The sequence below is a fragment of the Chamaea fasciata genome, unplaced genomic scaffold, assembly GCF_029207755.1.
Source record: "Chamaea fasciata isolate MVZ Bird 193981 ecotype frontalis unplaced genomic scaffold, bChaFas1.0.hap1 SCAF_3, whole genome shotgun sequence".
Lineage (NCBI taxonomy): Eukaryota > Metazoa > Chordata > Aves > Passeriformes > Sylviidae > Chamaea > Chamaea fasciata.
This window is the reverse complement of record NW_027094088.1, coordinates 36,396,713-36,409,711: the sequence shown is the minus strand read 5'-3', so window position 1 is coordinate 36,409,711 and position 12,999 is coordinate 36,396,713. Positions and strand designations below refer to the sequence as shown.

At 37.0% G+C, this 12,999-nt stretch overlaps 1 protein-coding gene across 1 annotated transcript in view; it reads right to left on the bottom strand.

Moving 5' to 3' along the window:
- TTC27 (tetratricopeptide repeat domain 27) overlaps window positions 1-12,999 on the bottom strand; it is a 114,725-nt gene that overhangs the window by 15,299 nt on the left and 86,427 nt on the right. The window contains 3 exon segments of the mRNA XM_066178598.1: window positions 2,566-2,618; window positions 4,255-4,353; window positions 8,920-9,147. Of these exon segments, the coding sequence (XP_066034695.1) occupies window positions 2,566-2,618; window positions 4,255-4,353; window positions 8,920-9,147 (380 nt within the window).

Below are 12,999 nucleotides of genomic sequence, written 5' to 3'. Positions count from 1 at the left end.
ACACTGATAGAGCAAAATCACTGAAGGAGAACAGGTCATTTGTCATAGCTAGAGCAGAACAGTCCACATGCAGGATCTTCCCATGTTCACTCACTTTTTCTCTCATTCCTCATGTATTGATAGATGTGATGCTGATGAACAAATGTACTAACAGTTGAGTTTTCTCTACTGTTAACAATCTCACTAAGGGATTTCAGACCCCAATTTTACTAGATTAGATTAGAAAAGAACACAGTCCTGCTCCTGCTGTGGATTTTGCTACAATGGAAGTTGGGATCTGCCACAGCTCTCTGACAGGCCAGAAGGTGCTCTGCCTGACTCATGTATTATTTCTGCAACTGCTCTTCACTATCTGCAGGGTTAGCCTGTATCATCTCCCCCATCTTCCTGAAAGTTAGTAAGCTACCAGGAGGGCAGATGCCATTAAGATGGAAATGTGAAATGTAGTCAAGATACCAAAGGGATGGGACAGAAACAGTATTCCACAAATGATCACTCTTGCTATGTAATAAAACCCTCCAGATTCTCAAAACAAATCCCATATGTATTTAACCAATCACGTAATGATGGAGTATCCTTAACCAGTTAAGTAAATTCATACCCAGACAGGAAAGAGTAGGCAGTACAAATGCATTGTCTGGTCTTGGAAACCAGGAATCTTTCATATGAAAGACAGAGGGGCAGTCCCAGTTTGTTCTGAGAAATCTGAGACCTACATTTCAAAGACCTCCTGGCATACAGAGTGGTTTTTCTGGTAAACCAAAGCAAGGAGTCTGTTTTCATCACAATTAATTTTTCTGGAGGAAATTCAGAATACACAAAACTTGTGGAATCTTAAAAAGCAAACAACCCCAAAAATCAACAAAGTCCCTGTCCTCTGGGTGTTAGGAAGCTGCCTGCATACACTTTTCAAGAAGTACTTATGTTATATTTGTCTGTTTTGTGAGACTCTGCCAAGCCTTGGCCAAGTGCACAGTCTGTGAGTGGGCCTGAATTAAAAGCCTGGTTGGAGTAAAGCTGGACTTTTTTTGAGGGAGTGAAAGAAAACTATTAACTACCTTACTTTTGTTTTCCTTTTTTTAAAATGCTCACTCCACTTAATTTTTTTTTCTTCTGGCAGGCTTGAAAAATAAGAATTTATGTATCCCCACACAATTCAAGTGTAGTGCTATAGATATTCCCTGTTTTGAGACAGAGTTAAACTAGCTCAGAGTCTTGACCTATAAGTGACTACACAAATAATCAAAGAAATTGCTATTCCACAGCAAGTACAGAACACACTCGGTTATGAGCATGTAATACTCACTTTAAACTTACTGTACATTGAGTCCTATCTCACATGCTTCCTGTGGGGAAAAAGCTCAGTTAACATGCCCCCACTTATTGCTTTTGCTGCCAGATCGAATAGGTTTCAAGTTTTGTATGTACTTAGCATATTAGCTCACAAGAGTAGATTAAGAATAGTAAAATTCAACCAGAAAACTGAAATGAATGACTCAGTAGTTTCTCAGCCTTTCAACAGATTAACAGATGGAAAATTACTTTGATTAAAAACACTTTTATGAAACAAGCATAAGCCAGGACACTAAGCATCTGACATTTTGAATTGTATGGAAAAGAAGAAGCAAGAACCACATGAATTGCACATACTCAAGGCACTGTTGAAGATGGAAGGAACGACTGAAAAGTTAAGGTCTTGCTATCTTGTGTAGTTATTCTAACACTTCATTTTCTCCTCCCTCCTGCTCCCATTGACATATCTATCTCCTAAGTCCATATTGCTTCTCACTTTTCCTATGCATGTTCATAAATTTATGCTTTTACGGAAACTTACTATTCTTTCTCTATTTTTTACTTTGCCTCCTGACTACATAACCATATAAATTGATGTCAGATTTCAAGTAAGGTTTTAAAAAATAATTTATCTTATTCTTTTGTTTCATTCTTAGGTGACAAGTTATAATGTGGGAATTCTTAAATATTAAATTATCCCTGGTAACCTTTTATTACATTGTGTTGAAATACAAAATACAAAACAAGAGTGGCAGTCCACTTAGGTCAAAGCCTCTTGTATGAATCATTAGTTTTGAAGGAAAAGAATAATCCAGTTGGCATGTGTGCAGATTTCCATCTGCTTTTGTATATAAAAACCAAACTGTCTGGTTTTCCCTTAAATCTACAGAGGATAATATCCTGTGAAATTACATAGGTCTGAATACATCACTTGCTTGAAATGGACCTCTCTTCTTAACTTCACAGTCAAAGTAGTTTTTATTATTCATCTTCGTTATGAGTATTTTGCACTTGTTGTACTTACTACATCACAAATACTTCTAACAAGAAGAAAATGTAGAGAGAGGCTGCTACTTGTATAAAGGTTATAAAATTACTTCCTCTAAAATAAAAGTTACCAGTGATTCAACCTGGGAGAGAGAACTGAAGGGCTAAGAATTACAAAATATGAGTTAAGCACTTTACAATAATAAAAAACTCAGTGTCAAAAACCAGGAAACAACAGTTATTTATTTTGGAAGCAATATCTTCTAATACTTTTGAAGTACTTACTTCTGTTTTAATCTGATATAAGCAGTTGATAAATTGTTCCAGGCCTCAGCATTCTGGAATGATAAAGGGCAAAGTACAAAAAAGTTTATTCACTTACATTGTGCCTACTTGATAAAAATACACAAGTGGAACTACTGCCAAATATCATTGATTTTGCTAATCACACATATTGACACATACCTTCTACATGGCAGCTAAGACATTACATTAAAATATAAATTATTATATTAAAATTGAAATACATAAATATTTGACTACATCAGCCATCAGGTATATAAATATTATTAACTGCTTTGTGGCTGCAATACACTAAGTCAGCTCTCGCCTTCAGTCTCAGCTGTAAGCAGACATTCTCTTCTAAGATCTAGCTGGAATGGCTGGAAAGGTCAGTGCTCCCAGCAGCTCAGCCCTTCTCACTAGCTGGAAGCTACTTAACCTGCACCACTCTCTGTTTACTGGACAAAAATGATCTGGTGCTCCCTAATGCACGTCAGGTAAAACCAGCAGAGACGTGCGGAGATGATTCCCGTCCTTCGCCTGACACTGCTGGAAATGTGAAGCCCCATCACTGAAATCAGCAAAGTGACAACTGGAAATGACTTGAAGAATAGAGTCTGAGCACTGCAATGAAACATACTCTGGTACTGAAGGCTATCCCGAGGCTTAAGGAGCATTTAACTCATGCTGGGAAACCTTTCTGAGACTTAATTCACGAAAATGGTCACTACATTGCTATAGCTGCAGATCTATGAAGACAGGTTTAGCCTCCAACTGAGAGCCAGTCCAACACCTTTTACTCATAAAATCCCCACCACTGAGCCCCTTGAGAAGTCAGATTGCTTGGTCATACGAATAAAATTAAATATAGGCCCTAGAGAGATAAGTGAACCCAGTTACAGTATCTACTTGGAAGTAAATTTACTGCACTGAACAACAACAAAACCCCAATATTTAAAGTAAGAATTCCATTTCTGTCTGTATGTGCATTTTTTCCCCTAAGGAAGTTATTGCATTTTATAATAAAGAAAAAGTATACTCTGTCACTTCTCATTTCTCTTGGAGAAAAGAATGAATAAAAACAGTTTCTATTGAGTAGATGGCATGAATTCTAAGCAAGCAACAAGCTGAAGTCAGGCCTTCTGGCAAAAGTATTGTCAGTGTATTCCTCAGGTAATCCAGCTGGCACCTTCACTGTCTCAATGCACATTCAAACAACAGTATTGTACACATGCATGGCCTGTATCTTGAATCTATGCTCCATTCTCCCTGTGCTCTTGAAATACACAGTTACAAATTTACTTGTCATACATGAACTTGACTTTTTTTTTTTCCCCAGGAGAATTTGACTACTAAGAGGACTAAATATTTTAATATAATTTTTGTTTTATCTCTTTTTAGCGCTCAAAATTTCATAATTCCCTTTTGTCTGTTTTAGCAATGTGTGCAAGTATAAAGGAATTTTTCAAGTATATTTTAACATTCACACACTCATACTTGGACAAAGTTAAGTACTGGGCAAGTATTTTTATGATGCCTTATGACAAAAATATATCATTCAGGAACAAGCTTAATTTATTCAAAGGGCTAAGGTTTAAACAAGTTTTTCATTATTGCTTTTCTTGTTGATAATGAAAACATCCTTGCTGCTTTTAGATAAGCCATCTGAATTGTTTCTTCAAAAGTACATACATCTGGTTCCAATGTCACACAGCGCTGAAATGCTTTGGCAGCACCTTCGTAGCCTTCTAAAGCAATGTATGCACAGCCCAAGGAAAACCATACACCTAGCTGGAGAGAAAAAAATCATGGTTACCTACACACATGGATATTTCAGCACAAAAGAAATAATTTGGCCTGGGTGAACAATCACACAATTCTTGTTGATTTTTACCCATCTTCAGCTATAACAGTATTGTACTAGAAAAAATAATATCCTGTACGCTGATTAGAGAAAAACTTTAGGTTCAAAGTTTTAATAAATATGGATAAACAAAGGTGTTGACTGCATTAAGACCACATAACCATTTGTGAAGTACTCTTTAACAGTCCATTTTCATTAGAGATTTGCATATTTTGCTTTCATTTGTGAAAAATCCAATTCACTTTATACTATTACCATTAGGTCAAATGATAAACACTAGGAAATGTCTTTCAAGGTAATCACATTTTACAAAAAATATATAAAATGACCAAACAGGAACAGTTCAAAATTACAGTTCTTTCTACTAGTCAGAACGCTGACCTTCTCAAGTTTCTATCGCAATATTTAGAGATAGAAATGTACTTAAATAATGCCTTGCACAGAGAATGGAACTTTACCAATTCAGTAATTCTGCATTTAAAGTCTTTAGTTGTTACAACCAAATACCACTCATGAATAAAGACTCAACCAGGGAGGAGAGCTCAGCGCCTCCCTTCTCCATATCCCCTTCTCAGGGAGTTGTAGAGAGCAATGAGGTCATGTCTCGACTTCCTTTTCTCCAAACTAGACAAGCCTGCTCCTCTCAGGATGTCCCTTCCAGTCAGCCCTTCTTCCAGCTTTGGAGACCTCCTTTAGATGACTTCAAGGACCTTCATGTCCTTCTTAAACCTTTTTATATTATGGGGCCCAGAACTGCATATAGTGCTCAAGGTGAGAACTGTGGACAGCAGGGTAATCACCTCTTTTGACCTGCTGGTTGTGCTGTGTTTGATACATCCCAGGATTTGCTGCCCATCCCAGGATTGGATTCCAGTCACCGCTGACTCACAGGCCACAATGGTACAGAGGAATGTTTGGGGATGGTACAAAGCTGCACCAGGGGAGGTTTAGACTGGACATTAGGAAGCAATTCTTTACCTAGAGGGTGGTCAGACACTGGAACAAATCTTCCTAGAGGTGGTTGATGTCCCAAGGCTGTCAAGTGTTTAATAGGCATGTGGACAATGCCCTCAAAAATGTGTTTTAACTTAGCCCTGAATTAGTCAGGCAGTTGGACCAGGTGATCATTTTAAGTCCCTTCCAACTTAAATAGTCTGTTCTACTCTAAATAGTATCAGAAAACGGCATAAATTACAGCAAAATAAATTTTCACAGCTCTTCAACAGAAAAGTTCCTGATTTGCCACATGGTTAATTCTCAAAGAATGGCAAGTTTACCAGTATTATTTTTTATAAAAGCTCAGTAATTCAGAAAATTATTAAACCCTAAGTACACTGACAGAATGTTTTCTGAGAGCATTATGCTTTTGAAATGCATGCTGTCAAAACAAAACAGGACATTTTATAAGGTGCTGCAAAATCATTCCAGGTACTACTACCCTACTGCAATAAATTCAGCCATTTCTCCATTCTATCTGCCAATGTGTAAAAAAAAAAAAGATTTTCTTGGGAAGTTTTTTTGAGAGGGAAAGAGGGGGTGAAGAGGAAGATGAAAAAACAGGTTACATTAACTCCATATTGCACAACAGTGTACTACTTCTTGAGGTCTCTGTTTAATGTTTATATTCTCTTGTGTTTTGGGTACTAGTTCTGAAGCAACTAAGCCTGATAACTCAGTCTCTCCTTAGGAAATCATACCAAATATTTAAACACAAAAACATTACCTGAAATTTTTTTTCAAATCAGGGATTTTTACAGGGTTGAGGATAACACTGTTGGTTCATACACAAGGAGCTTTTACCTCTACAGACTAATTGCAAACTGTAGCAAACATTTTTACAGTTCTCTCCACTTCAAACTCATTTTCTTGCCTCTGATACCCAACTTATATCCACTCCTGACTTAATTGCTATAAAATTTATAGTTAATCTGCTTCAAAGCTTAGATCCCAGAATACAAACACATGACACTGATCTTTGTCAAACCTGGCAGCCTGGTGGGCAATCTTCATGATACTGAGAAAAGAACAGAACAAACTTGACAATAAAGATATCCTTTTGCTTACGAGGGTGTAAGGGGATGGCCCATCCCCGGAGCAGGTGGATAAATAGGTGAAGACAGAATTGGCAACTGCATCTGGCATGGGCAAACATGAAAACCTACTTTTCAGTACAGTCGACCTGTCACTTTGATGATTCATAAACTCATCAATCAAGGAAGAAACTACACATGAAGAGAAGACAGTGTTTCTCAAATTGCAGATGGCAATATTAACAGTAAACAAACATTTAGACAATCTAATTTTTTAAGGCTCTTTCGTCCATCAAGTTTCCAAAAGTCCAGCACTCCTACATGGCTGCTATCTCATTAATTCCCCTTTATTGTCTTTCTAGGCCAGTAACTTTCTGAACAAGAAAAGCAGGGGCAGAGACAGGAGCAACCAAGTATGAAATTGAAGGTTAGTTACAACTTTATAGCTCAGGATACAAGTTAAACAGTGCTTCTGTAAAGGGTGAGAGGAAAAACAGTTGCTGCATGTCTTATAAATCTAATGAGTAACAGCAGCACAGTCTCACTTCTGAACTTGTGCAGACTTTCACCACTGGATAACTGACTGTGTGAGTTCTTTGACATCTGGAATTGTCTGTCAAGCCTTGCAAGATGCTCATAGAGGAAGTACAAGAGAAATGCATCTGTCATCCACAGTCATGTACAAGTAATTCTGTGAGCAGCAGTGCTAATGAACATGAGTTTCAGGCATATTTGAACTGAAAGACTTTCATTTCTTTGTGGATTCTCCAAACACTGATAGAGTGATTGCTCATACAGCAAACACCTGCCTCAAAGATCTCAACCACACTTGACTGGCTGGCTAAAAAGTAGACAAGATTAAAGGAGGGTTGAGAGAGAATGATTTTATCCATTACATATTTTGGGCAATCACTTGATGCAGTCCAAAAATCTCTTCCTTCCAAAAGGTTTCTAATAACAAAAAAATCTAGAATTTCTTTGTAACAGGGAGTCTTTGTTTACCTGACAAATTATTCACAATTCTGGAAACAAGTTAATCAATTAATTAATTAAATATTTTCCTTGTGTTAAAGTCCTTGCATTTAGAATCAATTTCCACTCTGCTTTTCATCCACAAGACACCCTGGAATAGGAAACAATTAATTTCTGTAGTCACAGAAAACAGAGAGAATTTAGAAGACAGTTATGTCAATCTGCACTATCTAGCTGCTCAATCTGTTTGTTTGAAACAATTCAACTGAATCTTAAAAAGAGCTTCCTAAGCAACAGGAGGAGGAAATGTTCACTTTCCTATATGGACTGGCCTATTTTTCTTGGATTTCCTTTCATTCTAAACTTCCTTTGGATAGGATACAAAATAAAAAAGCATTTCAGCAGAATATTTCTCAGTTTTGAGCCCTGTAGGCCATCTTCTGAAGCCCTTTATTATCTGGAAGTCCTCTCAATTTAAATAAAATTCCTATCTGAGTAATATATATTTTGCTGGCATTTTTGGTCATTTTCTTTTCCATTCTAAAGATGTTTATAAGTTGTCTGGAGTTCATTTGAATAAGGACTCTGATTCATTGGAATAAATTATGTCAGCGAAATACAAAAAAAAAGCTTCATGAAAATGACTTGAAAGGCTGGAGGCCTTTAAAATTTTTCTAAAGCAGAAGTCCAGTTAGTCACATGGTACTTAAAACAGCAGCTTCAGCAGTGCTCTTTGGGGGCACGAAGAAGGAAGACCCTGCTTTAGCATGGACCTAGAAACGGCTATGAGGAGCACAATTTAGATACATAAACAACCACGAAGCTTTTCTAACTTTTCAAGGCCTTCCACAGGGCGAGCCTTATTGGCATGGGATCTACTGGCTGAGAAACTGAAACAAGATTACAAAAGTTGTCTGCAGAATAGCTTGCAAAGATCAGCAAGAGAAACCAGCCTCATCAAGCAAATTCTTTTCACTGTGGTTTCAGTTTTGATGCATTGTTGTAATAGAAGCTACTGTCATCACAAGTGTAACACAGTGCTTCTCAGTGACTCCAGAATAGGACAGACCAGAACACTTGAAAAACATTTCTGTGAAATACAGACATCAGAGTTTGTAACACAAAGCCAGGGCAAAGGGATATTTTATTAAAATCTGCATTCTTCTTGTAATTGTTTTGCTTTATGCCTTGTTCTTCATTTATTTGGTGGTAATTATTAATTTGCAGTGGCTTCATCTCTTTGAAATTTCCTTGAAAGAGCTCTACAGGCAAAGATTTAGCTGCATGCAAAGACCTGGATGAAAAAGGATGTTTTCATTTCATACTACCATTTTTAGCCAGTCCTCCAAGTACATGGCAAAAATTTCGCTAAGGACAGTAACAAACTGTTATTTTGACAACTGTGCCCAGAATGGTCTTTTTAAAAAGTGTCATCATTCAAAACTGAACACATGAATTAAAACCAAAGCCGTATGTGCATCATTTCCCAACCTGCATAGGGTTGATCTGTACTGAACGTTCAAAGCACTCCACACATTCCCTGAATTCCCGGTTGCGGAGATGGAGGAGGCCTTTGGAGCGCTGGGCGCGGGCGCTGCGGTGCCTGGAAAGCTCCCAGGCCTTGTCGTAATAGTGGTGGTCTTTAAGAACATCACCAAGCAAACAGTACAATCCTGGTGTTTCCTTCTTCTCCAACTCCCGCCTGAGTATTTCTTCTGCCTGTTAAAGAGCAAAGAGAAATCAACCCCTAATGAGACTATTTATTTTCAGTTAATTACCTACCTGAACAAATACTGCTTTAGCACCCTGCAATCATGAGCTGAAGATTAAGAATTAGGGCTAGTGAGGAAACGGTATCTTCATCCAACACAGTAACAAAGTCCAGAAAGAATCTGGTTCCAAACTGATGTTTAATACATACTTCAACATAATATGATGGCTTTTGGTTTAACACACCAAGGAAAATTATACCATAAAATCAAGAAGCAGCTTACTCCTTTCTCTGTATTCTGTCCCAAGAACAACTACCAGTCCTGGACATCAAACTTACACCTAATTCACAGCAATGCAGTATCAGCACCATTAAGGGATTTGCAATGCCAGAAGTTTATTCTTTTTTATGTATCCTAGTAAGTACTCTTGTAATAACTTTCATTCCCTTTTCTCTAATTGCTCTTCTCTGAAAACAGAATTTCCATTCTATTGTGTCTGAAGACAAATTGACTTTCATACTGTTGGTTGTGGAAATGCTACGCTTTTACAGAAGATACAGAAATTATAAATTTATCTAAATGTTTAAAATAAAATATATTCAAAATATATACAGCTTTATGAAAAAGAAGACACAAGCTGTGTCTCCCAGACATCTATTATGGGCTGTAACTAACTTCCAATCTTAGGGCCACTATCTTTGCTCTAACAATAAAATTATTGTTTCTCTTTTAAACAAGCAATAGTCTGCTTTCTGTGGATTTTTGAAAAGATAAATACACTGGACAGATGATCTGTTGTTCAGATGGAACTGTTACCTCAATCCTCCACTGCAAAAATGTAACATACACAATTCAAATCAGTATGTTTTGTTTTTGAACCACCTAAATCAAGAAAGATCCAAGGTAGCCTGAATTAAGGTTCAACATTGTAACTGCAGTCATTCTTCTATCATAGTTCATTTACCTAAAAGGAAAGCTGACACAATCTCTGCATCTAAATTATTACCACTTTTCTTGTGTAAGAATTGCTTTCTTCAACCTTTAGATGACCTTTAGAGAAGCAAAGTCTTCTATTCCAATCAGTAAAATTCATTAAACCTATCTGAAAAAAAATTTTAGAAAAATGGCTGTTTTACCTTTTTTGAAATACTTAATGCATAGCAATTTTAGCATCTCATTTTTACTACTATTTTTGTAAAGTAACAGTACAGTCTACAAATATTTGAAGTGCACAGGTGTGAAGAAGGGTTTGATTTCTAAAAGAATCCTAAAATTAGCAAAAATAATATCCCATTAAGAAGAAAACTGGTGGCTAAATCTTAGGAAAATAACTTGATGGCGAGTGTTTTTGAGACCCTATGGAACAGTTCTCTAAAAAAAGCAAAACAAACTATTATTTAACAACTAGAATTAGTCCAGCCAAAGCACTAGAAAAATCTTGCCTAACTAGAAGACTGTACTTACAGAATCACAGAATAGTTTAGTTTGGAAAGGGAATTTGAATATCATCTAGTTCCAGCCCCCTTGCCAAAAGCAGGGACACTTTCCATGAGACCAGGTTAATGAAAGCCCCATTCAGCCTGGCTTCCAGGGATTTGGTTAAAGTGCAGTTTACTTCCTCTTAAATGCCTCCATTAGTTGCTATAACATATTAATAACAGACATCAAAGAAGATTTTTCTCTTCTAGAGCAGAGAGCTGAGTGCTTCATTTTTTGCAGTAACCACATTAGACACCAAAAGATAAGGTGGGGGTTTTTTCCCGTTCAGATAAAGAAACAAGACTGAAATGTTGCTGTACAAGGAGATACGAGGTGAAAAGTGCAGTGCAAACTGCTCTTCACCACTTCCTCTGCAGGGCACTCCCAAGCTCTGAGTGCTATCCTGTGGCAATGCCTAGACTAGAGAGACAACCATTCACTAAATAGCATTTCACATTTAAGAGCATTAAAACATCATGTTCTAGTCTAAGCTTACAAGAATTCATTGCCAACATAAATATTTCAGCACACAGATAAAACAGAGAATTAAATAAGCAGAAGTCTGACTTTTTCTTCATCTGATTAGCTATCTGATCACCTCTCTGGCATGTTGCAAACATTTTTATTACTGAAATCTTTAAAGACTAGTACAAAGATCAAATCAAAAGAAAAGCCCTGTGTTGTCAAAATATTTGCCTTCTACAAAACTAGATAATACTCTAAAAATGGATTTCTCATTTTGCCAAGGATTTTGTGGGAGGGAAAAAAAAAAAGAAAAAGAAAAATCCTAACTTTGCGGTAAAAGGTTTTCAAAAAAAATCACATTTAATCTTTCCTAAGAACCCTGCAAAAATAACTCTTTCCTTAACAACAAATATTATCAAGAAATATTTTTCACACAGCACATGTAATATACCTAAAAGAAAAACAGCCACTAGAGATTTATTCCTACTTATTACTAATTATTAATAAGCATGTTTATAACTAAAAGTTATAACTAAATTTAGTAAGATTTGATATGAAAATTATCAATTAAAATATAATTTTTTTAAAAAAAGCTGTATAACCCTCACTGACTGAATCAGGTGCATTTATAACACTCCTTTTTCACAGCACAGTCTGCACCAGAGTGGACGGAATTCAATACTCACCTCAAAAGTCAGTTGATTTAAACTTAAGAAAGATTTAGGCTCTTATCTTGCTTTCTGAGCTACTATGAGTGGTATGGGAATTAAACAGGCAACACTTCACAAAAATTTCCAATTACTAAAGAGGGGCCTAGTTTAAACAAAAGGTGCCTTTTTTATTACTCACTATACAGACTCCTGGACACCAAATTCAAGATTCATCCTGCATCTGGCTTCCCTGCCCTGAACTTCCACATCCATGTGTTCCCATGTTTTTATTTTATATCTCCTAAAAGACCCTACTAGCCTTACTTTTCATTGATCTACCGGTTCTATTGTTTTACAATTAATTGCTTTACTAATTCAAAGTATTTCCTAAGAAGTCCTCATTTTTCTGCTTGCACATAATTTGCTTGGCTGACAGAGAAGTAGCATGAAGAAACAAAACAGAGGAGCATGGAAAACGGCAGTGAGAGAAAAGGAAAGCTCTTGGCTTTTTATTTCCTCTTCCCTGTAATTTCATGCAAGACCTTGGGTGAGACATATACTCCTTTCTTAGCTTTGCAACCACATATAGGAGTGTTTATCTGCCTTCTACGGCTGTTACTATATATAGTGGAAATTAATCAAGTTCTTGAATGAGCTCATGCACCAATCAGTGTAGCACTGCTTCACATCTGGGAAGTCATACCTGACTATGGGTGGGCTCTTGAGATCTTGCAATAATTGTGTTTCCTCACTCAAATGTTTTGAGGTATCTGTGTCATGCAAGACAAGAAAAATAACCCTGCAGAATTTGATTTGCTGGGGTATGTTGGTATAAAACCAGACTCTGTGTCATTCTGTATACTCTCATAAGATGACGGAATGGAGATAGGGCTGAAAACAGGCTGCTGTAACACGGAATATCCACCTGATGCCACATGGCAGATCTCACTCATCTATCGAAGGTCAGCAGCTACCACGTTACAGAGATCTTGCAAGGGAGAAAGGCCTCACTTCAAGTGGAAGAACTGAGAAGTCCCACCTCTGGTTTGCCCTTTCTTTTTCTTTTAGCAGGGAAATAGAACCATTTTTAGATTGAAGAGACCTCTTACACCTTAAACAGACAGAGCTGTCCCTATGTCAAAAATACTCTTGAGATCTCTGGGTCCCTCTCACAGTTAAAAGAAGGGAGAGAGGCACTTTTCAACACCGGTTCTCACTACACACATGGAGATATTCCCTTTTGCAACAAGCCTATTAAAGGAATA